A 27,947-nucleotide genomic window follows, 5' to 3' on the forward strand; every position below is an offset into this window, starting at 1 on the left:
AGAAGGAAAATGATTGACAAACAAACAATATAATCAATGATTGTCATAGGCTGGCTCCAACACTTAGCCCTACAGCAATAATGGAAAGGTTTGCATTTTAACTTTCCAAAGAGAAAGGACACAGTTTTATCTACCTCTGTTTTGCTTCACTCAATATAAATCTCCAATAAAAATATACTGAACACCAACTTTTATACAGAAAGAAAGTTTACTAAACTGTCACTCATTCATTTCTCACCATTTCAAATAATGATTTAAATCTAAGTGTGACCTTGAGAAGTTGATCATTAGACTGACAAGCCTGCATCATTCACTCTTTACATCAGATGAACTTTTGCTGCAGATGGGTAGAGGCATGCTTTCAGCACAGCTCATTCAAATTACTGTTAATTATTGATTAAAATAAGCTCAGCTTGTTACAGTTTTCTCCCATAAAAGAACATGCATATTAGTACAACTGACTTTTGAACAGGCTAGATTTCTGTTTCAGAGAATATTTCTAGGAGACAGCTTCTAGTTCAAGTTCTCTAAATTCACCGGAACATTTCCCCCATTTCCTCACACAAGTCACCAGCACATTCAACGTTCCCCAAACTGGCTGTGTTTTTACTGAAAAGTTTCCTCTCTGATTAAGCAAGGCACCAAAATCACAAATGAACATCTGCTATTACTGTATCCCAGCCCAGCTGTTCTTCTGTGTTGTGCATTGCTTCAGAGTTCTCCCTGTCATACATTAAACAAGAATATTAAATAGCAGCAAATTACTGGTATAGAATAGCTCCAGATAAGCACTCAAATCACTCCACACATTTGTAGGTATTAAGTGTACTGTAACAGGAATGCAGTCTTGTCAGTTGTACTTTCTTTTTTCCACAGCTGTGCACTCCTCAGATTTAAATTAAAAGCAATATACGAGACTTACTTAGAATAAAGACATTAACTATAAAACATTAAAATCCATGACTGGCTTACGAGGAAGATACGGGGAAAGCCCTTTAAAAAAGAAAGCAAGTACACATTCTTTAAAAAGATTCCTTGCAGACAGAAACAAAAACAGAGAAAGAAGTAGCCACAGCATGTGCGGTCCATGCAAAAGCAATCTTAATCTTTAATCAGCCCCACTGCACTGAAGATGTTTAGCTATGAGCATCAGCACAAGAGGGGGAGGGGGAAAAGGGGAAAAAAATAGTAGTTTGAAAAAAAAAACCCCTCAACCCAAAATCTTGAATTAATGACACACTACCTCAGTGATTGGTTGCCCTTGTGACGTCAAGTCCAGTTCCTGAGGTCTTGTCACCTTATCGATATCCAAGGAGTCCATGCTGGAAGCTGCAGAGGTTATGCTGGAACGGGAGGAGTTACTGATTGAGCGCACCTCAGCATCACTCACTGTGCCAGCAGATGCTGTCCTCCTGTGCTGAGCAGTAACTACTTGTTTGGTGTCTTCTGCAACAGACTGTTGGGCTGCCTCATCCATGCTTAAAGAGGCCTTCTCTAACTGTGCAGTGATGTCATCCAAAGATACGTTGGCATGTGATGTTTTAGTCGCCTTACCAGATGAGGAGGATAATCCTTTCATGCTGCTGTGCTTAGTAGAAGGTCTGCTAGCAGGTGGTTTCTGAGCTTTGGGTTCTGTGGCAAGGCGTTTCACTGCAGCATTGTTTGCTGAATGAGACCCAATGCTGCTGAGCTCCTGCTCTATGGAACAGAGATCAGCCATGAGGGCATCTAGATCCACGGTCTCCCCCTGATTCAGGGCTTCTGCAACAAACAAGAGTTTTCAGTATGTGCAGAGTTACTTCACTTGTCTGTGCAACTCTTCACTTTGTGTTATCAAATTTAACAGTTCGGGTAAGGGAGCAAAGGAAGCTGTTGGTTCTTTTCCCATCTGTATTGCAAAATCTCTGCTCACTGCTAAGCAGAAATTTATTTGCACCACTACTCTTGACCAGTCTAAGAGCAATTAAAAAACCCACAACTATTTAGGTTAAATACATTTGCTGACAGAAGAAATCGATGAATGTTCAGATTACATTTGAAAAGTTTAAACTGCTGTCTTGTGAACAGAATCTAAAAATACATTTGTATAATACCATGCCTCAACTTTTCTAAAAAGTGAAAGGGTTTTACTAAGCAATTTCTGCTAAAGCAATGCAAGGTATGCGACACTGCTTTAAAAAACCCACAAAATACTACGCACATATTCAAGCCTTTAAATTAAGGCTTCCTGTATTACAGCCAGGGGAAACTATTTTAAGACAAGGAAAAACACGATTTTTGTTTAACATCAAAGCATTCTGTAGCTATACTCCTACATCCTGTCCCATGAAGCAAGATGCTCTTTCTTCCCATTTAACAGAAACACATGAATTCATTCTTTCATGAGACCAGATCCCAGAACGTTCATCTCCATACAAACACTAGACTACAATTCTCAGATACTAGGTGCTGTAAAAGATACTGCTTTAGGATACTCAAAATTCCCTGCCATCAGAAAGCAATGCCTTCAGCAAACATGCTCACACTTCAGCCAGAAGTGTATTTAAATGCTCTTATATTTTACCATGTTCTCATCTATAGCTGGAATAATTTTTTTTTCCTAAAGTAGTATTTGAGGGGGTAAATAATTCAACAAACCATTCAAATTGTACATGGAGAAGCGATATGAGAAGTTGGCAAGATTGGTTTCCTGACGGAGAGGTGATCTCTTCACTGGTGCCACAGGCTTGTCTGTATCCAAACTCTGAAAAAGACAAAAAAAAAGAGCAGAATAAAGTTTGACAAGGAACTGGACAAGCAAGTCTTCAAGATGAATGAAAATTAATATTCTCTGAGATAAATTTTTCAAACGCTCCTGGCATATTAAAAAAAATATCCCTCTCAGGCTTTAGGCTGAAAACATACATCACCATACCACAGAGATTTAGCTTCAAATATTCAATGGAGAAAAGATGTTACACACATTCTGGTTTCCACAGTCTGGAATGAAAAGGACAGAAGTATATTCCAAATGCATTTGTAAGTAGTGTTACATACTAGCTCATTTTTAAACAGACAGCTGGCTTACCTGCAACAACCTCTCTGCAGTGAATTGCACAGGTATCTAAACATTCAAACTGTGGCACCCTCTCTAAGAAATGCATCATTAGCTTATGAGCATAAGCATGGCACAAGCACACAAAAGTACTCAATGAAGAATTCTATTTTATTAAAAGGATTTTAAATTGGGTAGATTCAGACATTTTTCTCAATAAGCCTTTCCTGTGAAAAATGTTAAACTGTGAAAGAAAATCCCAGCCAATCTATGCAGGATAAATTTTTTTTAGAAAAACTAATATAGGTTAAAAAAAAAAAGACATATTTCTACCTGATACATTGAATTGCTATGTTATAATGGCTAATATGGGCATAATATTATAATAAATACCAGCATTTTTGTAAGTTGCAAGCAGTAGGGCACTATGATCCAGCTGGTGACCCAAGAGGTGCATGACAGGGTCCATAGCTGCTGCCCCTGGAGTGACAAGTGTTACATCGGGAATCTAGCTCTTGCTGTTGCTGAGGTTTGACAGGCCTGCAGATGGTCTGAATTTAAGCAATGCTTGTACTGATAAAGCTTTCCTGAAGATATGCTTCTCTGAAAGGAAAGCATCTTCTGGCTCCAACAGAACAAAGTTTCTCACCTAAGCTTTTTATTTCTATTTTCTACATCTTTACTCAAGCCTTTGTTAAAAATCAAATGCACAATTTTTTTCCCTAATATTTATTTTTACTAAACTCTCTTCTCTCCTCAGTTTGGCTTAAACCTGGGGGAAAAAAAAAAAAAATCACTTTATTGGGAAGTCTATCATCACTTAATGAGAAGCCAGTGATGCAGCCTTGTCTTCCATTAGCTGGAAAAAGCCTCACTTCTAGTACCTCTGATGGAACTTACATATTGTCCCACACAGAACAGCTGGAAAGAATAAAAGAATAATAATAATAAAACCTGTAACAGGTTGCCCAGAGAGGTTGTAGATGCCCCCTCCCTGGCAGTGTTCAAGGCCAGACTGAATGGGGCTTTGAGCAGCCTGGTCTAGTGGAAGGTGTCCCTGCCCATGGCAGGGGGGGGTTGGAACTAGATGATCTTTTAAGGTCCCTTCCAACCCAAACCATCCTGTGATCCATTCTATGATCTATCTATAACCCTAGAGACGGCAGTGAAACCAGAGAAAGAGGCAGCAAGTTAGGGCTCATTCCTTCAGACTGAACCCATAGACTGTCACAAAAAATTTCCCGTAGAGCAAATATATTCTGGTGAAAAGCATCTGAAATGTGTTGTACTGAATTTAATAATAATTATTTCACATCCTTGGAAACACATGTGATACGCTCTCACTATTATCAGAGCACGTTCTCCACAACACATTATGATGCTAAACTAGCAGTCTGGAAAACTGCAAGAGCGACAACAGCTTAGTTCTGAATGATCTTGAGAAGCAAGGTAAGATTTCCTTCATTTAACCTGCACCATAGAGCAGCATAACTAGGGCAGGATAAACGTTAATGCACGCGGCATCAGTGCCAAACACTGCTCACACGTGCTGCAGATTTTGTGACTACATTTTATAATGCTTTTATTAGACCAACAGTTAAAGGGGGTAAAGTGAATTCAAATGATCTCGTGGGCATCTTAACAATTACAAGTCTTTTAAAAAGCACTTCCATTTGGAAAGGAATCTGGATCTTACTTTCAATCCCCCCAAAATAAACATATAGGAAATCTAAAAAGAGAGTTAAAGTTCAAGAAACTCAGGACAAAAAAAACCTTTCCTCCTACTGCTCTTAAGAGTCCAACTGATAAACACGAACAAACAAATGATGAGACTACAGGAGAAAGCACTTTGGAGCTCATTAGCTCTAATCAACCCCCTTTATTGGGACTTCACTGGGACAGCTACATGAAGACACAATCACTTTCCAGCAAACTGAGACGCAAGTAACTCCATTATTTTGTTTATACAAAATCGTATGAAGTCATTAAAGTTTCAGAGAAAATGTCATTTCTCAGTAGTCACAAGAGACAGAAGGGCAACTGTCAGGTTATGTTGCAGACTGTACTGTACAGCAACATGCAAGTGAGAAACTAGTAACATGGGTCCTCCCCTTAACCATCTGTTAGTAGGTTTTAAGAATTTTGCATGGATCAGCACACAAATTGAGACATCACCATAAAGTCTGTATGTCAATAGCATAGCTGTAAGCCCCAAGTAAAGTATGCTTATATTTCTAGGATGCTTATACCTGAAAAAAACCCAATGGGGCAGAGAACAAAAGGTCTAAGCTACCCATTGTGCTCCTCTGTGAAGATCCTCACTCAAGGTAATTTACAGAGTCCATGCCTTCAAACCTGCTCCCACTTACCATTACAAATCCTTCACAGGAAATTCTAAAACCAAGAATTATGATATACAGGTTTATTTCACATGGTTTTCCATTCATCTCAAAAGGCAGGATTCGTTATTGCCCTGCACGCACAGGTTCAGAAAAGATCAATTTTCCCCTAGAGTGCTATCTACATTTAGACCTTGCAGACAGAGATTTAACCAGAAGATAACAGAGATGCACCTGAACTCAAAATGCTGTCATATGATTAGCTCAATTTTCCTTCAGTCTGGGTAAGATGAAGATGAGAAAAGCTCCCTCTTCTCTAGCTTACTGAAACTTGAGGTATCATACCTTTGCAACAAAGAGGGAGAAGATGAAATACATTATTCAGGAGGGCCCACTCACACGGCTGGAAAAAACAGGCCATTCCTCTGTGACTGCCTGCTATATCACCCCAGGAGTCTGGCATACCACGGAAAATTCAAGATCTGCTTGTGAAGGAAAGGAAAAGCCCTAGAAAGAAGGAAGTGCCAAAAGATGTTCTATCAGCTGCCTCTCTGATGCAGGAAGAGTACTCTGGAATAATGGTGAGTCCTCTAGCGACTGTATCAGGGCACTTTACCATGTCATCAGTGGCAACAGTCACTATTTCTTCTTCCTTACTGCTGTTCAGGTGCAACAGATAAATGCTGTCATAGTTGGACAATGTCCAACTACATGGTTGGAGATACAGTCTACATCTAGCCAGCTAAAGTCAGTGTTTTTCTATATACATGAGGACAAAATATCAATTCCATAGTTAGAAGGAATCATACCCTTTGGAAAAGGTCAAACTAAAAGGTTGTAAAAAGTGAATTTAACAACTTTAAGATGGGGAAAACAAGCCAATTTAGAAACCTTTAACTGAGGTGGTTACATGCTACAGTTTACCTTGCTGCACGTAGTAGTACTAAGTAGTTAGCATCCAACTGAAAAGAAACAGTAATACTTATAAAGAATTATTCTGTAAGATGATTGAAACCTCCCTAACCTGTGTGAGTTTGTCCAGTTCCCCCAGCCAGGCCCCAAACATCTTGTCCAGATCCTGATCTTCCTTATCACTATCTTCTTCTGCACCATGGTCAAGTTCTTCATCTGATAATTGCTCCATCTGGAAAAAAAAAAAAGTTTGATACTCAAATTGTATCAGTGTCTAAGGAAACTGATGTCAGCTACTAAGTTTCTGAAAGTATGTTCTGAAGTCAAAGCACATGCCTGTCTTTATAAGCACAAGCTTTAAAAAAATTGCATACATTCACAGTTTATTAAACTGCTCACAAGGAGTTAGTGTGAAAACTGCAATGGATAATTACAAAGCCATTCTTGCAGCTCACTTCTGTCAGAATCATGCAGAAAAAGATGAAGAACAGTCTACAACATTTAATACACCATCAGAAATTATTTCATGCTAGCCTTGCACGTGCATTCATTGCCAGCTATTGTTGGCAAAGTCTATTGATTTTACATGACAAAAACTCAACTCTTGTCCAAGGAATTCAGCTGACCACGGTTAAGCAACACCATTCAGCCCACAGGAAGTGCAGTCTCACTGCACTGCAAATAGCTGACTCTACACATCTGTAAAGAGAAATGCTTAAACAGGCCACAGAGAATGCCAGCAATACATCCCATGAGACAGTTTAAATCTCGGACACTGTCCAGATCACTTCAGTGATAGTGCATAATTTTTACACAACAAAGAAACTCCTCCCTGGAAGCAAAGAGTCACCATTACACCTATCAGACCCTCCTTCATTCAACAAATTTGAGTGACCAATAAAGACTTAAGGTTCTCTCTTATCACCTCAAAGGAAATTAATCTTTTGTTAAACAAGCCTCTATTCTCTTCCCCAAACTTGTTCTCCAAACCCCTTATATGGAGCTAGGACATATAATGCCTTTCTGGGTACATCCACACTGTTAAACCCAGGATTAATTCAGAATGAAAATTTACATACTTGGGGAGAAAAATGACAAAGGCAACGATCTGGGAGTGATCAGGCACTACAGAAGAGTAAAACCTGGAGATTTGCTATAGAGTGTCCAGAGACAGATGAGAACAGATTGCCAGCAAGAGCTACACAAAAAATTCATGGTGTGCTGTAGAGCTTGATTTGGTCAACTCATGGGCTACACACTAATTTGCTACATAGCTTTCAGAAAGCATCAGTTTACATTTCATAGACTTAAAGGCAAACTTTCTAAATGCTAGTCATCAGAAAAAGACAAATCTTGGTCTGGAAGACATCACAGTGTTGCAGAGTTGAACTGATGAGAAATGGTACAAAAGATGATAAAGGTGATCTCAGAGAAAACCTATTCAATCCAGTTTTGACCTTATATGACAATAGCTCATGCAAAAACCCTCCATGATTTAAAAATAGCCTTTCCTTCTCTTTATATATTTCTTATATTTCACTTTACCTTGATAAAATAGTTGGGGAACTGGGGACTTCAAGGGTGATCTACAATTCTGAGGTCAGCAGAAGCCAAGACCTCCCACAGATGCAAGATACTGCTATCCAGTTGCTCTAGACAAAGCTGCTTCAGTGTCCTACTGAGATTTTACTTTTGTGGGAGAGCACAATGCAGCTGCTTATCTTAAAAGGGACAATAATATTAAAGCTAACCTGGCATGGCATACTGCACCAAGCAAACACTGAACAGATTAAATTCACCATCATTTCTTCCAACGCTTGTTCTGAGTCCTGTTAAGCACTTCTAGCACTCCAGGGAACGGAAGGAAGCTCTTCCTAAAATTTAAGAGTGATGCTAAAATCCAAAAAATGCCAATATGCTTATGTAATAAAGCTGTATCCTTCCACCAAGACTGCACCAGTTTTTATGTTCTGTAAGTCAGGCATGCCTCCCCCTGCAAGATTCCTCTCCATGATGTCACCTGAAAGCCCTCCCACATACATAAATGAAGACAGCAGGGTAGCAGCAACTCATCCTCTGCCTGAACTTCTGCAAAACAAACAGAAGCTGGATTCTACTTTCACACCCCTTCAAAGCTTTGCTTTACTACTCCTTAGGCTTTTACAATATTTCTGGTCCTTGCAAATTCAAGACAAAACACATTATACTTAAGGTGACATTTCTCAGTGTCTAAACACACTTGAAGTAAAGAATTTTTATTTGAAGGCTAAAGGAAGCTATTAAAAGCATGCCTTAGGAAATATGACTACGAACTGGCAAATCAAATAAATAGAAGCTGTTATATAAAACAGACAGAGCTCGGTATTTACAGATACTTTACACTGCTAGCTTTCCCTCTTTGAGCTGTTTTTGCCACTTACTCTACAGTTAGATGGGACCTGTTTTGCAGTGCATTTATTCTATGGCACTGTTCATAACTCATCCTTTCATTAAGGGAGAAGCTTGTTCTTTTTACCAATATTTCTGAGGATCTAAGCTGTGGAAAGAAACCAGCATTCTCAATTTCCCATAAACTGTTGCTTTAGCTATTTTAACTTGGCGTCAGAGACACTGCTTTAGTTCCAGTTACTCTGAAGACAGAATTAGCAGCCTAAAGAAAACTTTTACAAGTAAAGTACTGTTGTGTCAGCAAGTCTGGCACTAAACCCTGTAGTATTTGCCAGCTCCTTGTAGTCCCCACCCAAGCTTCCTAACGTCAGCTGCATTTCCTATGAGTCTGTCAACGTTTGCTTGCAAAAGACACACAGAGGATACTGTCTCACTTAAGAAACAGCTAATATTAACTTGCTGGTTCTGTAAAAGGGATCTCTCTTAGCACAAGCTCCACTACTGGAAGGAGATATCCTGAAGGACATTAAAGGATTAATTTGATATATTAAGGCAGAGAGAAAATGCTCAGACAACTATATCTGAACTTTTTTTTTGACATAAGAACTCAAACCAGTAACAACTCAAAACCAGTGCACATTCCAACCAAAAAGCTTGAAATTTTCCTTTTTACAGACATTTTCTTTCTCACTGTTGTTGATCACAGCAAACATACACCATACTTTAGTGAATCACAACCTAACTGAGAGTTATCACACCTTTCTAAGAATATGAAGTTTTTATTTACAACAAGAAAATGGCCTAAGTTTAAAGGTTGAGGGGGGGTGGGGGTTTTTTGTGTGTTTTGCTTTGTTGTTTCTTTTAAAGGAGTCATTTAGAACTAAATTAGATTTAAGAAACTGAAAAGAAGTAAATGGTCTAGTGTGACACCATAAAACCAGCCACTTACATTCCTAAAGCATTTGCAGCGTAGCAGAGTTTAAGTAGCTGTTGCTTCTGCTTAGCTCATATCAGGTATAGTGCCAAAGTAATTTTAGGATTCAAGTTATTTTTTTACCTTCACCTTGTATTCTCTTCAAGCGTATGTCAGAATAGAACAATAAAAGTGAGCAGCATCATTCTGGGATACTTAGATAAAATAAGTCTTCCACATACAAATAAGGGTTCCTGCACTGAAGTGTGGTCTATGTACTATTATCCACTATGGACTCCATCAGTCAACTTTATCTGTTTGAAATGCTATTTAGACAGGTAGACCCATAATCACTATAAGTCAACTGTCCAGTTTCCAAAATGGTTCATTAAGTTTTGTCACCTTTAAATGCATGAAGCACAGTATTTTAATATTATTGTATGAAAAATTACTGAGGCTTTAATTAGAAGCCATCAGTTGCAACATTTAATCACAACCTATTATTTTAATTGTACTGTAAGGAAAAAAAACCACCAATAATTGAGAAAAATGATAAACATTTATTCTTTCAAGCTGATTCTTACGCAAGCCATTGTAGCTTTTAGTATGCCAGGATAAGCATGAGATGATGCGATATCAAAACACATGAGGAAAGATGAAAAGCCCAAGAACAATGCTTCAAATATACCATTTTGACATTTTCAAGAAAAGACACCATTGCAAAATACTGAAACAAACTGCTGTCATCAGAAAGCAACAGCTTTGGGACAGAAGTAAGTTATGATCAAAAGTGTACTTCAAGTGTCTTTCACTGAGACCCCATTCCGCAGACTTGCACTTTGAGACAGTAGTTCCTACCTTAAATCAACCCAGTTCAAGACAATAGGAAATTATATTAACAGTATTTTCTTATAATGGAAACACTCTGCACTGAAAAAAGTAGTTGTAAAATAATCAGACTGCACGATTTGTCTACACCACGCTTAATTAACGATGAAAAGATTATCAGAGAAACAAAACTAGAATTCTGAGTCCAACTGGAAACTCCAGTGTGTTTCAAGGGTCAGCAACAAGAATGTGTTTATTCACTACAATTTCATAAGCATTTTGAACTATGAACTTAAGATGCTTAAGTATGTTCAAAGGCAACTGACAGTATAAAACCTCAAAATGAAAACAACCCATCTTTTTTTCAGGCAACTGATGTTTTCACCCTCAACCTTTTTTATTAAACGTAAGCTTGTACAAGCTCATGCTTGTTACTGAACTAAGGATATTCTTCCTAAAAACAACTATGGAATTTGTAACAAATCTATTATAGGGATGCAACAGACAATACACAAATGTTCAAAACACCGTCTCAACAAGTAACTGGATTTCTGCATTTTAAAATAGCCTCAGGAACCAAAAGGAACAATATAGCATACCCTGGTTTAGAAAACATACTCTGTTTGGAGCTGGTTTGGAAATGAGAGGAGTTCTTCCATTTGTGATCATCCATGTGTCATCATGCCAGTATCCATTTTGGTTTAAGAAGCTGTGTATGACAGAACACAGTCATACACATAGTACACCATATGAGCACATAAGCATAGTGTGCACACAAATGCAAGAGTAAGATTCTAGCAGGTTTTCACCTCGAATACTCGTTCACCTTACTGCTTAAAGAAATAAGGTTAATTATACAGAAAAAAGAAGTGAAATGCTTCCACAAAACTGACAGCCAAAACTCACATCCACGTTTGTACACATTTTCTTGATGTTCTGGTAAGTAATAAAAGGTAGTTTGAGCACATGAATTTTTTGTTTCATATTAATACTTTGTCCATATGAGAGGAACCAACCAAATTCAGCATGTTTTTCAGTAAAAAATAAGAAAGTCTTATGCTATAACTGACACTAACATTTCTCCTTTGATACTGCAGCACACTAAGCCAACAATAGAGTGCAGATCATTTACTTTAGTGTTTCCATGTTTCTTCTTAATAAGCATAAAATATTCTGAAAATAACTACTCCTGAAAAAGAGATTTGGAGGGGGATTAGAAAGTTATGGGAAACCCTTTGTGTATTATCCAATGTCCTATAGCCTAGTTTACATTAAAAGTAATCTAGATGAAAACCTGAACAAAAGAGCACTTGTTTTCTTTTAGATTCAAATAGCATAGGCTCCTACAGCACACAAGACATTCTACTGCCTCTCAAATTCAAAGACTGAGGTACAAATCTGTCAGCCAAAAAATTCAAATTCAAAACATCCCAAATAAAAATCTTATGTCAAGTGAAAGCCTCCTTCAATACACTATTTTGAGCCAACTTTGAGTTTTGTTTTTCTTTTTTTAAACCATGCTTCAGGCAATAGTTTTCCATGCTTGTAGTCACACAACACAGTGAAAACACACTGAATGTCTGATAAAAGACAAAGAAAGCTTCAGTCACTTCAGTAAAAGCAGACACCTTTTATAACCAATAACCTTGTATATTTCTGAAATTGCTCAAGCAATAATTTTAACAGTTCAAATTGTACATTTATGTATTACACAAAGATAGCATCTGTTGCCACATTTTAAAAATCAAATGATGTCTGTGCACTCTTTTGTACCACTTAAACAGGTAAACCTATTTATTCAATACAGCTTTAAGATGGAAAAATACTGAATCTATGCCTTGCACACATGAAGAGATTCACATACTCAGAAGTACTGTGGGTGACCTCCTGAGGTCCTGGACAACAGTATCTACCTGCCTCTATGTAAGATCCAGGAAATAAATAGTTGCACCTAACCACACATCAACAGATTGAAGATTATGAATGTTTTATACACCTTAATTATATTACTGATGTATTTCATTAATAATCCAGTGACCCAGTACAGAATATGACCACCTTTGATTCAAGCCTACTACCTGTTTCCTGCCCTTCTTTCCCTCCCTCTCCAACTCATTCAGGATGTTTTCTTTACATCAACACATTATCTGCCACAATTCAGTTGATCTCTCCTGTCAAACTCAATTGCGTTCCAACTATCAAGGAAGCAAGGGACTCAGCATTACTGTGGAAAATTGACTTTATTTAATTCCTTATTTCTTAAAATAGACTAATTAGTAGCAATTTGGAAATAGGGTTGGCAAAAAGGAACGAACAAATGTTTACACACATAGGGTTCTTTAAATTGTTTTCCAAAATTAAAACAGGGCATTGGACTTTAGCAATAAATCCTATTCTTCAAAACACAAAAATCAAGAGAACATGAAAGGTACAAGACTCATTCAAAGGAACTGGGAGAAGAAAAATAATTACAGAATACGTAAAAAAAGTTTTAAAAAGCAATGTGCAATTTGAGCATATTTCATTTTCAAGTCTCTTACTTTATATCAGGCAGCTGGTCTGGACTGCAGAAATCTAGCAAGTATGAAAACCAGCATACTCACTATAAGGCCTTATTCTCAGGTTTATCTGGGAGGTATAAAATTGGACAGCCCACAATATTCCCCCTCCCTTACCCGCTTATCTGTGTGACATGCAAGAATGTATCTTTGAAATCACAGAAATCTTCCTGTCTGCAAATGCATGTTTTGTATTGCAGACAGGCTAGAGTTTCAATAATAGATCAATTAAAAGCTGCTGAAAGTAACAGTTACTCAGTCAAACATACACAGTATGATTTCTAATGTTACTCCTAAAATTAAGCACATGCCTGTACAAGAACTTGTCTTTGCCTCTAGCTGTTTGTATTTTAAGACAAGTCAAACAACAACCTTTCCACTAAGCTCAAAAATATTTTTCTTTACATTATCTATGTTTGTAATGTAAATATAGCAACACAAGTGAACACATAACTTACATAAATTTTAGCAACTGCTAATGAAACAATTGTTTGAAAAAGCAGTTGGAAGAAGAAAAAAGTCTTAATCAGGTATCAGATGGTAACATCAAAGCAAACTGTCTCACTGTTTCTGGAATCCCCCAAAATACATCAGTGCTGTATACAGTAAATACAGGTTTTCTAAAACTCTGCACTGTTCATGAGAGCACTGTCAGGCCTTTCAGATTATAACAGGCTGTTCAACAACTACCCCCAGAGATTCTAACCAAGACAGTCAAACATACCATAGTTGCTCCCTGGTCTTCCATAGATTCAGCACCAAATCTTTAGAATGAAGCAGACAGTGTGTTAAGCAGGAATATGACAACACAGTACTCTTCACAGACAATACAAGTATGAAAGAATAAAGCTCTTTTTCGTGAGCACCATTAAGAAATAGAGAAACATAATTCTCCATATTCACATTCACTGCAGCTACCAACTCCCTTTGTATTTAATCAAAACTTGTACACTCTGCCTTTAACTTTAGTTGACACAAGCACCCACAATTTCCTGAAATAAACAATCTGAAGATATTAGATTGTTTACTTCATCATCTTGATTTCTAACAGATAATGGGAAATGGTTCTGATGTGCCACAGCAAAACCACCCACAAAACCCACCCGTCCACCTCTTCTTTGTTTGAAAGCTTGAAGAAAAAGGTAAAATACAAAGTGGATCAAGCAGAAGTCTACCCTATATTCCATGGGGTTGGTTCCTCATTATCACTTAAGTTGTCTTTGTATTAATATTACTATCTATATTGACCCTAGCTTTCCATAACTGAAGCCTGAAATTTTAGTCTCCATAAGGTGACCCCTTGTATATCAAACCACAATTAAAACATCTTTCTTCCTGTAAGAGAGGGGATACACCAAAATTACTGAAATGTCTACTGAAGAATCTATCTAATTGCATCTGAAATTTGCACCACTGAGAAGGCGCACAGTAAAACCTTTATTCCCTCCAATATATTTCAGGGCCTGTCTCACATCTAGCCAAACAGATGTTGCATTGAAAAGAAGGGGCTTTATCAGCCGTCGTGTCCCATTTCCTGAACCAAGATTCCAGCCAGAGTACCCGAGCGGACATTAAATTAATTCCCATAAGAGCATCCTAGATTACATCATGTCTCACAGCAGATTCTTTATGAAGATAACCTGAGGACAGCTCTAGAAAACTGCTTAGCCAGGGACAATAAAAACAAAAGTTGCCTTAGCTAAAATATTTTTCAGGAAGAGGATAAGACATAGGTGGTTCTCCAAAAGAATGACACTCATCAGTTGCAGGAGCCAACATCTTAGTTTTACCTGTTAAGACTAGAGAATTTTCAGTGTGAAAACAGTGAGATTATAAAAACTAGGAAAATGTATAGCTCTAAATCTGTATTAAAGTACAGTCTTCCTTCAGTAGGCAGAGATGTACTTAAAAACATACATCAGCTCCAATTTTCCACAATCTTCATTATGTAATTAGAACACAAACACTATTGTAGCATCTCTTCCCATTCAGTCTTAGCTTTGGAATGATGTCCAAAAAAAGAACAACAAACATTAACAAGTTGATGCAGAAAGAGGCAGAACTAAGTTTAATGCAGTAACTTCAAGAAGTGTATGCCTAAATAAATTTTTTACATAACTAATATTTTTAAAATATTAGTAGGAAGTAGACAGAGGATGCATTCTGTACTACAAATGAAATAAAAATATCTTAGAGCAGCTGCAACCTTGAGAAAAGACAGACAGATGTACAAAAAAGGTTTAATAATCAAGCTGTATTACACAATTTGAGAATGTAGGAATTCAAAGCTTTAAAGGGGTTATTTATGCCTGATTCCAGACAACGTACTTTGAACATGCTCATGACAGTATTTGAAGTGGACATAAATACACAATCAAGTCAATCTGTCTAGCCACCAGTTTGAGTACATGGCGAGACAGACTATGCAAGCATCTCAGAACGAGGATTCCCTACCTCAGACCGCTGGGCTTCTTGCTCTGCTTTCCCAATTCCAGCTATGGCCACACATTTCAGGAAAATATAATATCCCTAAATATTTCATTAATTGTGAAGGGGGGGACGGGGGGGACAGGGAGTGTAGGGAGGAGATTTGCAGCAGCATAGGGAGAAGACAAACATTCCTGATCACAGTAGGCAACTCAAGTCTTGAAGCATAATATTCAATTACAGTTATTATCCTAATACACAGCTGTAAATGATATGAGAACACTACAAATGATGTAAGAACACTATGGGCAATGTAGGCAATCCTTTTCTCCCCTGAGTACACAAAGGAAGTGAATGAGAGATCCAGAAGTACACATCTAACGACTGGTAGACTCACACATACTGATCAGCCAGCCTGAAGCTCCACTAAAGCTTATATAAAACCTTTAGAAAAGGAAATGAAGAGCTTCGATGTCTGAACTTTTACTGAAACTTCCCAAGAGCTTAATGATTCAAGTAAAAATGCAAGCCTTTAACATCTTTCTATGCATTTATCATCAAAACTACACCAGACATGTTAGAAGAATGAAGGAAGGAAGATTTCCATTTTACAGATAAGGGCCAAGGCAAGGAATACAAAACAAACTGCTTGTGGTTCGGGAAGACAGAACAAGGAAAACTGCCTACATCCATAACTGCACCTTCAGCAACATTCTGCATGTAACGACAGAACATAAAATCTGACTAAAACAGGCACAGAAATACGCAAGGTATTTTACATAACCAGTTAAAGGATTCTATTTTGCAATGAGGACATACTGCATTTTCAGACATACTACTACGTACAGACAACAGTCTGAATGATGATCCAAAAGGCCTAACACAGTTTTAAACTAAAACAGCACCTACTTCTGCTATGTCTTGTTTGGCCCTCTCTTTCCTCTATAGCTGTTAATGTTGACTGAATTATAATAGAAGGAAAAAAAAAAAATCAAACCCAAGCAATAACACACAACAAAATCAAGGCTGCCTTATTCTGTACAAGGGCCACACAACAACCTTCAAAAGAAGGAGTCAACTGAGACACAAGCAAAACATCTTTTTGTGATGCAGATCTACTTTGTTCTCTCCCCCTCTCAGACAGTATACAGTTCCATCCCTGTCCTTGCTGTTCAAAATGCAGGTTGCATCCACTATTCTATTTGCAGGCAATGCAAAAAGAGGTACTTCTATGTCAGTGAAATTTGTAAAGAAACCTAGCAAACAGGGAACTTCTTAATTCAGGATCAGCAGGTGACTGAACCAAGATCCATGAAACTGCAGGAAGGGATGTGCACTCTGTAGGAGGGGATGTCTCAAACAATACATAAGAGACACAGCATGAAAGAATGGCTTTGTATACATCCATAGTTAAACTTAATGGGCACTGAAGAACACTTGTCATCTGCATTTAAAGGAAACCACTTTACTACCAACATTAAACTAAGCACTAATTTAATATTGCAACATAAGTAGGTGAGACTAGCCTGTGTACAGGTGCTGTACATTCATGCCATTCTGGCCACTCCCTGAACGACAGCTCCACAGGTACCCAATCTACCACACTGCCCTGTGGATCTTCTCTTTAATCCAGGAAAGCACTAGAAGGCACAATGTAAATTAAGTTTTGTGAGCTTACTTGCTTTTTGCAACTTCATCCATTCCAGAAAAGATTAAGTAGTCTCTCTTCTCCATCAGCAGACTAATAGCAGCAATGAATTTTGTTAGAATATTTGGCCTTATGCATAGATCCTGGGAAATACCCAAATATTCTTGTAGCTGTGGCTAATGGCAGCACTTTTAGGCTCACCCTGCACTTGGGAATTGAAGAAGCACTTGCCAACCTATCACTAGAAAATTCGCATCCCTTTACAGACCAGTCTACTGTGCCTGTACAGGGTCTTTTTCCACCAGGAATAAATACTCAAGGAAATTCATTTTAACACATATACTAGGCTTTTAAACTATAGGAAAGCAAAATAAAGGAAGTAACTGCCAACTACCTGTAAAAGCTGGACATTTTAACGGTGCTTATAGAAGATGGTATATATGAAGATTCAAATCAACCAGGAGGAGGAAGGTGTAAGAAAATCATTTAGGTCATAGGTCAAATTACAATACAGGTATTTCCACATAAGACTCTGAGCTACTCCATGCTTTAGTACAGTTAAAAACTAATTTTTGCTCAAGTGACCCTCTCAAAGGTTAAAAATAATCTTTATACCAAAGCTCACTTAAGATACCACACCAGACACTGGCAATCTGTATGATGCAGGTACCATCTACGCTCAGAAGAAGTTGCCAAATCCCTTTCAACAAGGGCCTATGACAGACTATGAACCATGGTTCAAAAAATGGTTTAGCTATGATAAATAAACAACAGTCTTCACAGGTTGCTTTATATAAATTTTCATATTGGGGTATATATTCTTTACACTAACGTTAGCTGCAACAGGCTGGAAGTTAATTTAGGGTTTCTGGTAAGAATTAAGGTTACATCATGAAGAGCTACATTTTACTATAGCTGGAACTACCACCTCCAAAAAAAAGCAAAGGAAAAAAATGAAAAACACACCTGTATATTTTCCAGAAAACCCACAAATGAGTGTTTCATACACCTGAAGTACACAGGTGTTTCATTCTTAGCATTTATGAGTCAACTCATGTTGTTGTTTATAGTTAGCCATTACAAAACAACATAATCTTAAGAAACACCACTTGGGGGGAAAAAAAAAGCATTTAGAGGACCAGGACAGAAATAATCTTTTGGCTGAAACATTATCAAAGAAGGAAAAAATATATTCAATTTAGAAGACACCTGATTTACTTTAAACCCACTCCTAACAAGCTGAGCCAAGCATCACCACCACCACTGGCTTAAACCAAAAATAAACCTAACAACAGGCTACCCTGGCTCAATTAATTTTATATTTTAATCCACTAGTAAGATCAGACTTAAGTAGGTAAATTGGCAGTCAACTTTCATCCTCCAACTTCACTGCAAACTGCAAGTAGGGATATAAAACCCCTCTCTATCCCCACCAGTCTTTTTCATCACCAACCTCTACACAGAAGGAGGTCTGTCTATTGAGGTGTGAAGCAGATGAAGATAGCCACTCTGATGGAGGAAAAGAGTGGATGTACAGTACTTCCTCATGACATTACCAGAAAAGAACAAAAAACTGTATAAGGAGAGGTTTTTCCATTGAAAAGGTGTGCCTTGTGGAAGTCTTGGAAGGACTGCACAGAGGAGAGTCTTGTGAGTCTAGGAGAAAGACTGATGTGGGGCACCCGACAGAGATGAGTCCTAGTAGTCAAGACTGGAAAAAAAAGAGTGAAAGTTAGCAGGAATGAGGCAGTTTTCTATGAAGGGGGGGGGGGGGGGAATGGGGGGATGGGATCATTTGGCAGCAAAGCAACACTGCTTACTAGGTAGTGATGTGGGTTACTCCCCATGGGCTGAGGGGGCCCTTACCACAACGAAATTTGGGAGCAACTATGTGGCATGAAAAGGAGACAAGTTCTGCAGAATATGGATGTAGGTGGAAAAACACGTTTATGAATCACAACTGCAGGAGAACCACTGCTTCGAGAGAGTACTTAATCAGCACCTTCCCTTGGGTCTTTCAGGTGATTAGGCACAATTTCAGATCCGCGTACACCTCACGTGCAATAACAAGACAGAAAGTCAACTTCCTGCTGCATAAACTGCAACTCATCATTTTCCTTGTTGATACTGGAAGAATCCAAGTTGTATTTTGCAACCCCACCAGTCAAGGAAAAAAAAAAAAAGAAAAATTCCCTTGAAGGAAGTCCTAGAAGTCCTACACTTGCACAGCTGCTCTTCTAGGCACTTGCCTTTTTTCTCCTCAAAACGTAAGAGAAGCCATTCCAGAAGTGATCTCAATCCACAAAGCGACTTCTGTGAGACATCTGCTTGATCAGTATGCCAAAGCCTGTAACAACTCCACCACCACTATTCTCTGGTAAAACCTACACAAATTGCTGAAGAGGAGAAAGTTAGTGAGCAGATATAGAAACGCATGTTCATCACTGGTGAAGGCTGAAAATACATCTTAATTCTTATTTGCCATTTTAGCAGAATGTCTCTGAAAAACTCTCCAAAGTTTCTAAAAAACCAAAAAATGACAATATTTCCCCCTGCATTTTTTCTTTTTAATACTTTCTTCACTAAGTATTTTGCTTTTACTCTCAATTCAACATCCTTTCTCTGGAAGGATGGTTTAATTATCTTAAAACAAGAAGTCCACATAACAACTCAAATCAGTATCAGCAATTTGAGATATAAAGCTATGAAATTTGTCATGGACCACTAACAGGAATCTAAGCATTGCCTACTGAGCACTGACCGTCATCTCTAGTTTATAAGCCTCCTGAAACTCATGTAAAAAAAAAAAATTAATTAATTTCATATACGTAAGATACATTCATGCTGAAAAGCTGCATTACTTCAGTTTCTGAATAAATCTTGGCAGCGGAGAGTAAGGGAGGAAAGGGGGAAAAACACCAGCTCTGGATTCTACTCCCTGGAAAAAAGCACTTAAAGCAAGAAAGCAGCCTCAACATAAAGTTTTGTTACCTCAGAGAAGTCTAAAAGCCAGTTAAGCACCAACTGATGCATACCAAAAGAACTTTATCTAGAACTTAATTGTAGAGATTAAGACCAAATGTAAATATTTAACACAGAATCAATGTTTTAAAGCACACATTCCTGAAAAAGTAAGAAAATCAGCTTCCATAGCAAAAAGGAAAAAAGAAAGTGTAAGTCATGCCACTGAGGAAGTGAACACGAAATTTCTATGCAGTAAAACAACCATGGAAGACAGGGCTGACAGCCGGGTCTTGTTAAAAAAGGACTTTAAACAGAAGGATTTAAATTCATGGGATTAGGCCAGCATTCCTAAGAAACACTGTTCAGATCCTAAACTGCAGAGACCTTGTCTAAACAGCTCAGCACCTGAGTCACATAAACAACTACTGTAAAGTCTGCTCCCACCACACTTGGTAGCTTTGTGAATGGAACTTTTCTTGCATATGAAAACTAAAGACAGTAAAGTGTTTTGCTATGGCAACTGTGAAGAAAAAAAATAAATCGAGTCAGACTCCATATTGCCACTCATGAACATGTTTCAAGATTTTTTTCCAAAAAGTTTCTTCATTAAAACTAATCCCCCCTCAACTTTTAAACTAATGAGGTTTTTTTATTAAGTGAAGGATAATCCTAAGCAGGTGGCTGAGTGCAGCTATTATACACACAAACATATATACACTGTGCATTATGTTTCACATTACTTTTTGCTTATGAACATGCTTGGAAGTTCTATCACTCATTATTCAATTATTCTTGTCTCATCTAAATTTGATGCTGTGGTAAATAGATAAACCGAGGTATGATATTGGGATGGTGAGAAAAAAGAACAACAAAGGCTGACTAAAATAATTTTAAAGTTTATAAAATGTTTTTTTAAAGTCACAATTTTTAAATCTGATAATAGTTTCTGGCTAGTTTTAAAGCCATCTGAAAGTTAACATAGGTACTTCTTTTCCATGTTTTAATACAAAAAGTGAATGAGCCTTTTTTAAACAACAGGGCTTCTCAGCAAGGGTCATATTGACTGGAAAATACTGTACAGTAGTCTTATTTCCATGATAAGAAACACAAGTTCATAGGGACAGGAATGAGATATTCCATGGCATTCATCAATCTGAGGGACAGATACCCTTCTATCACAACTGAATTGTGAACAGCAAGAGTCCCTGTAGCTTTCAAGAAGTTAAGAAAAATGGTACTCTACGGGATGGCTCATGGGCTTTACCACACAGCACCTTCTCACAGAATCCTCAGCAGCAAAATGCAGGATTACTTCTTTTGACAGCAACCACGCTTTGACTGTCATCCTTCCTGGCAGCCAGAGAGTCTCTCCTCCAACACGCTGGATTTAATTGGAACATGCTACTTCGTAAAAAGTCATAGGTGAATTCAGTTTGTCTATTTCTCAAGATAGGGGAATGACTTACAAAGTCATTAACATAGATCACATACAAGTTGCCCATAAAAGCAAAGCTGGGAGCAGGTTGTGTGATATGCTGAGGGTAGCAGATCATTTATGCTTGCCCCCTCAGAAAAATTCACCTACAAGCACACACTGGGCTGTGTACCCAACCGTTCCAGTCACATAGGAAAGGAGGGGCCACAGCACACACTTCCACCTTCTTCCTTCCTATCCTCTCCTGGGATAAATATACTGCTTGTTCGGATGAAGCTGAGCACCAAAACGTTACTATACTTTCAATACCAAATCCTTCAACTTGACCTGCTCTCAGAAACAGGCTACTGTGAAAGGGACAGCCTACCTCCTAGCTGCATTACTATGCATGATCAACTCATTCATCAAATACACCTACAACTATATCAGCTGGGTAAATCTACAAACACTGATTTTTAGCAAAACATTTGAGAAATTCAGACAATGTATTATTGTTATTGGCATTTAAGAGCTACAGGATATTAAAAAAGAAAAGAAAGAAGAAAATCCACACATTTTGTATGGATGCTTTCTTCGCATTTCAAAAACGCTGACAACTGGCTCAGAAGCAACAAAACTGAAAAGTTATCTTTCTCCCTATTCCAGAGCCAACTTTCTACAGTCATTTCCAAAGGAGTTTTTGGAAAAATGTTTCTACAAGCTCTCCTGATGGCTTTTTTTTTTTTTTATGCTCCTGTTCCTACAGTTTAAAAAAAAATAACTTACACATTAAAGCTTGAGCCAGCCTAATTCCTCATTGCTGTCAAGAAAAGGAAAGACTCTCCTTCCCCTCCATTCACAAGCACTTTACACCAAAACATCACCGAGCCCACTCAACCTTCTAAACGACCAGAAAACTCCTTCAACACTCCAAACACCAAAATAATCTTTCTGCTGAGTTAGCAAGCTGAAATAGATTACCCTTTGACTGGACAAATACTAGAGCCCACACATTCTTTTGGGTTCATACTAGACAGCTAGGAGAAGGGACAGAGAAAGAAACAAGTGGGACTTCCCCTTTCTGGCAGCAAATTCACCTGTAGCAGACTCACCTGTAACCTGCAACTCCAGTTCTAGCTCACAGAGTGTACTATAAAAAAATTCAAACACTTGGCTTACGTTCTTAAGTTCCTAATAAATAGAAAAGGTTACCTTTCCAATTAGTACAGAGAAAATTTCAAATGCTACCTACTGTAGGGCATATGCAAACATGTATGTGTGACACAAGAACAGTTACAGTTTTACTGCATTTGCATTTATTTATATTAAAATTGGATTGGTTTTACCAAATCAGTAAAATGACAATTCTTAATAAATTACTTTAGCTACGAACATATTTAAAGCTTGTACTTTTCATTACAAGCACTTAAAGCTTTAGTACTTTTCAGATATCAAGTTAACCCCTAGAGAAGACTACATTTAAACAGAAGTTGGAACAATTTGAAAAAAAAAAATGTAGAGCATTGCCATCCATAAATACATTAATAATTTTGAATTCAGAAAACTTCCAGCATTAACTCTGTAGCACTGAGACATAAGATATGAAAACGCAGTATGCCCATGCCATTACAGAGAGCCTTCAAGTTAGAGCCTAAATACAGAAATGGTGTTTTCTCTATTATACGTTTTCATTTAATGCTTACAAGCATTAGTCAGACATTTCTGCACACTAAAAACTTATTTCACAAGCATGGGACCTTGCATGTATCTGTAGAATTGGTGGTCTCACAACCAACCCAAAGGCAAGACATGTAAGCATGTCTGTGCTTGTAAATATATATGTATATATAAAATTTTAAAATAATAAAAGAAAACTCTTGCCAATGTAAGTTACTTATTCTCTAGAGTAGTCTATAGGTATTTATAACACCGAAATGTTTGTGCATGAGTAAAGGCACAGCTCTTAAAATGCATCACAGAACCAATGACATAAAGGTACAAATGAATACTTGTTGCCACAAAAATTCCACTAAGAAGTAAAATTTGAAAGGAAGGGCTTACACTTTAACAGGCCTGTATTTGTAGCACAGTTTTCCCAAATTATCAGGAACAAACAAGACATTCTTTCCTTAGATGTAAACACTCCTTTACTACAAGAAATGGTATAAAGAAATGGCATGAATATGCATCAGGGGAAGTTCAGATTGGCCATTAGAAAAAGGTTCTTCACCAAGAGGGTGCTCGGTCACTGGAATGGGCTCCCCAGGGAAGTAAGTGGTCACGGCATCAAGACTGTCAGACTTCAAGGAGCATCTGGATGATGCTCTTAAATTATGGTTTAGTTTTATGTAGTCCTGTGAGGAGCAGGGAGCTGGACTCGATGATCCTTATGGGTCCCTTCCAACTTGAGATATTCCATGACTCTATGAGCATCTCATTTGGGTATAGCTATAATTGTGCAGTTCACTACCAAGTCCATGAAGTTAGAGTCACTTCTTAACTAGTTGATACAGGTTGCCTCTCCTGCCAGTGTAAGAAACATTCTGCAGTCTTCTTATGAAAATTAAGCCGTGATACACAAGTTCACATTTGTTTCAAAGTTTATATATGGCTTCATTCAGATGAGTATTCACAATCTGCTAGCACCACCAGAACGCAGCTGGCTGACTGACTCTGCTGTGAGCAATAAGGAAAAGAAATGGGGTGACCAGCTTCAGGGACACAACAGAGCACCCTTCCTCCTACATTTCTTTACAGCCTTCCAGGCTACAGTACATGCTTTATAAAACCATTACATGCCAATAGCTACATCTATGTTTTGATGTTTTGTTGGTTTTTTTTTTTTTTTCAAAAACCAAAAAGATATGAGCATGAATGGTTAATGTCATACCACAGCATTTTCAGAAACATCTAAATTCAAATTCTTTCTTAAGAATACTTGGACATACTTTAATACTTTAAAAACCCCACAACCCACTCATAATTCCAAGCAAGGAATACTAAGGGCTCACAAAATTCTGTGTAATGACCAGATATTAACAGTGCCAAGCTAAGTCTGGAGTATCTCAGGCAAAGTAAGAATTTTCTAATCTTTTCCCCACATTGCCAGAGCCAAGACTGAAAAATTCCTTTGGAATGACACTTTTAAAATATCTTCTGCTAGACCTTTACTTAGTGTAAAGAGGACTTGCAAGAACACTCTGCTATAGATCCCTGAATATCCTAAGTTTTTTAATAGAACCCTAATTGCAACTATAGAAAATTTTTGGTTTTCAGCATTCGAAATTATCTTCGTCTATGGAAAGATGAAGAGGGAACCTGTATTCTGTTTTCTGGAGAAGAAAGGATGACCACTTCCCATTGTCCTTGTCCAGCACAGACACATCTCACTAGCACACTCTCAAGGCTTCCCTAACTCAAATCACATCTTGGAAATTTTTGGTTTTTACAGGTGTATAAGAGCTCAGTACTCAGACAAGGGTACCAGTCAACTACACTCTCAGCTGTGGCTATGGTTTCTCATGATACTCTGTGCACAGTTCGTTACCACTGAAAGCAGGGTCTTTGTTTTCCCAATATCTGGCTCTAAAGGTGATCATGAAACATAGATACTATATTTATTAAGTAAGCAACAGTTTGTCAAGAAACAAACATTCCTGCCTCCTTTTGCCATCACAATATCAGAAGCCATCAAGGCTCATTCCTTCCTGAATTCAATGGAAAAATGGAAAACTTTGCAAGAAGATTTACAGATGACTTTTCTCAGCTAGCCAGTATTTCAATTCCTTCATCTTTCACTGCTACCAGTGTAACGGTACTACCAAAATATTGTTTAAACAAACAACAAAAAAACACCTTCTACAGACATATTGATACCACAATATTGTTAAAATACCCAAACCTTTTATAGATGTATTATTTTAACACACACTACCTCAATTTTTTCCTAGAGAACATAAAAATTCACATCCTCATATGAAAACAATTACATGCAATTTCTAAGCATTTAAAATTAGTTAGAAAAACAGGGCTAAAAATGACTTTATACTCTAACTCACTCTGAATCTGCACCATGCTCAAGGAGCCATGCCCTTCCTAAGACAAAATACTACCTCAGTTGACAGTATTGCTGCAGCCAGTCTCAGTTTCTTTCCAAAATACTTAAGCCTGTGTCCACAAGGCTGATCGCCAGTGCTGTCATTTCCTTCAGTATAATTTGAAAAGCAGCAGAAAACATGGCTCAACAAATGCAAGGACACCCGACATACACAGACAAAACAGAACCTACTTACTCTCTGTCCACTCTGAGCCCATTTTTGAAGTCTAAGTATGCTCTATTGTAACTTAATCATATCCTCCCAGAATTGAGGGTATTCCGGTCAAGAATTCTCACAGATGAATATTTTTCTGCTATATAAAACCAGGACGAACACTTATTCTAGACATACATTCTTTTGGCAGCACTAGGGGAAGAGGCTGTATCTACTTCACAAAAAATTAGGTCACCCGTTTCATAAGCAAATATGAACTGCATGTTGAAGTTTGTAAGCATTTCATGGGTACTCAACAGAAATTTGGAAGAGATTTACCACAAATTCTTCATACAGCTAGATTAATTATAAATACAGGAGGAAGGAAGTTCATATGTACAACCTTAGTCCAACAAAAAACCATTATAACATCCTAACAGCTGTGTAACAATTTGGCAAGCCTGAGTGTAAAGTTTTTTTCTGAACATCCCAAAAGAACAATTATTTTTGTTTCCTCAAAAATATCTTCTTTGGTATAAAGACCTCTCTAAGGATTGAGTCAGATGAATAAACTACAGAATACAACACTAAAAGTAGAATGTATATCACAATGATTATTTTTACTGCTAAAGCAACTGTACTGAGTTGACCACCCTGTACAAGGAATGTCATTTCTGACACTAGAAATGGTAATTACATGGACCACATTCACATCTAGTTAAGGACAAGGGTTGGCGAGAAATAACTGATCTGCATTAATTTTCTGTAGCCAAAATGAGCCACAAAGCAGCAAAACTAGCTATTTAAAATGTGACGGCAACCAGTTTAAAAGCCAGATAACAATAAATCTCTTAATTCATTAGCACCTCAATATTTAAAAGCAAAATAATTTCCAAATTCTGTTTGTCTGCTGCACTATGAAGAAGTTTATGCCGATACAGAAAGTTAGTGGAACATTACATTAGCCTACAGTCTCGTTTCCTGGGATTGCTAACAGTGAGGTGTGAATCAGCTGGAAGATTTTTTTTGTTTTTTGGAGAAAAGATTATTACGCTTGAATCTTAGCTCTCTATCTCAAGCTGAATTAAATCAAAAAAGCAGCACCGTGAAAGGATTTACAATGAAGCTTAAAAAAAAAAATTATTTCATGGCTTTTATTGGTTTTCTGTTTTCCTTCCAAGCTCTAAATGCCTATTTGGGTCTAAGTCTTGCTGGCAACTTCCTCCTATTATGTTGCCAAAGGATTTATAAAGTTTTGCTGATAGGAGCTACTGCCTAACATACCTTAAAGGGCCAGGTTGTAACAAATCAGAACAGGTCTACAAGCCAAAAAAGGAAGTAATTTTTGCAGAGTTATAAATTTAATTCCACTGGGAGCTTTCTGCACATTATTGCTGCATCCCACCACGTATCTGCAGTAAAGGTAGCTTATAATTACTAAAATATATAATTAAATTCCTTATGTATACTTATTTATAACTTCTGCCAGGGATCAGGTCCAGACCGTAAAGGAGTATTGCATTTGATAATGCCACATATCTGTTTCCATCAGCAGGAGGGGTACACTGGGATGAAATGGAGGTGTTTCTTTGGAGGTCCTGAAACACTTCAGCCATCTTCACCCTTCAGAATTAGGGATGCTATTCCATCTTAAAGATGAGGTATTACAGTTCTTACTATTAAAATCACCACCTCTGCTTTGTCTTTTTTTCCCCCCCCCCCTTATTTCTTTCATCCTTTCATTCGTAAGAAGCACGTCAAAATGCATTCATACAGGTCAGGGCATCTCATCTTACTCACATCACAGCAGGTAGTTCACTTGACTAACTCTAAAGCATGCAGAGGGATGGGTAGAAAATACCATCCTGTAGCTAGAAATGCAGCTCTTTTGTCAAGGTATCCCCTGACATCAATCTCCCCTCTCCTCCTACTCAACAGTAAAAGCACACTTAAAACTGTAAAGAAATGGTTCAGTTCATGACCATCAAAACAAACAAAAAAACTTCTTAAAAGCTGGAAAATTAGGCCAAGGTAGAACTCCACTTTTTCAACTAGTATGACACATCAGTAAAACCAACAAAATAACGAAATCTAATTTTAAAACAGGTAGAAAACATCTTCAGAATATGGTATGTGCTTTTAGACTGCAAGCCTAGCATCCAAGAACACCTCCACCTACACTGATTTTCAGGAAGACTTCTAGTGATATAACAGGGCTCATGCCACACTAGGCTTCAGATGAAAATGTTTCATGAGGAAGATGGGTTTTCAC

General features: G+C 37.7%; 1 protein-coding gene across 3 annotated transcripts in view; it reads right to left on the reverse strand.

Moving 5' to 3' along the window:
* The window catches only part of RAPH1 (Ras association (RalGDS/AF-6) and pleckstrin homology domains 1), a 105,032-nt gene that overhangs the window by 62,140 nt on the left and 14,945 nt on the right, over positions 1–27,947 (reverse strand). For 2 of the 3 annotated variants that reach the window (XM_074829336.1, XM_074829338.1), the window contains exons 2-4: positions 6,398–6,517; positions 2,638–2,743; positions 1,244–1,761 (exon numbers count right to left, since the gene is read on the reverse strand). In XM_074829336.1, the coding sequence (XP_074685437.1) occupies positions 1,244–1,761; positions 2,638–2,743; positions 6,398–6,517 (744 nt within the window). Of the gene's footprint in view, positions 1–1,243; positions 1,762–2,637; positions 2,744–6,397; positions 6,518–11,032; positions 11,060–27,947 lie in introns of those variants that run through there. The other variant, XM_074829337.1, reaches the window with a different exon arrangement.

Source organism: Strix aluco, chromosome 6, assembly GCF_031877795.1.
Source record: "Strix aluco isolate bStrAlu1 chromosome 6, bStrAlu1.hap1, whole genome shotgun sequence".
Classification (NCBI taxonomy): domain Eukaryota; kingdom Metazoa; phylum Chordata; class Aves; order Strigiformes; family Strigidae; genus Strix; species Strix aluco.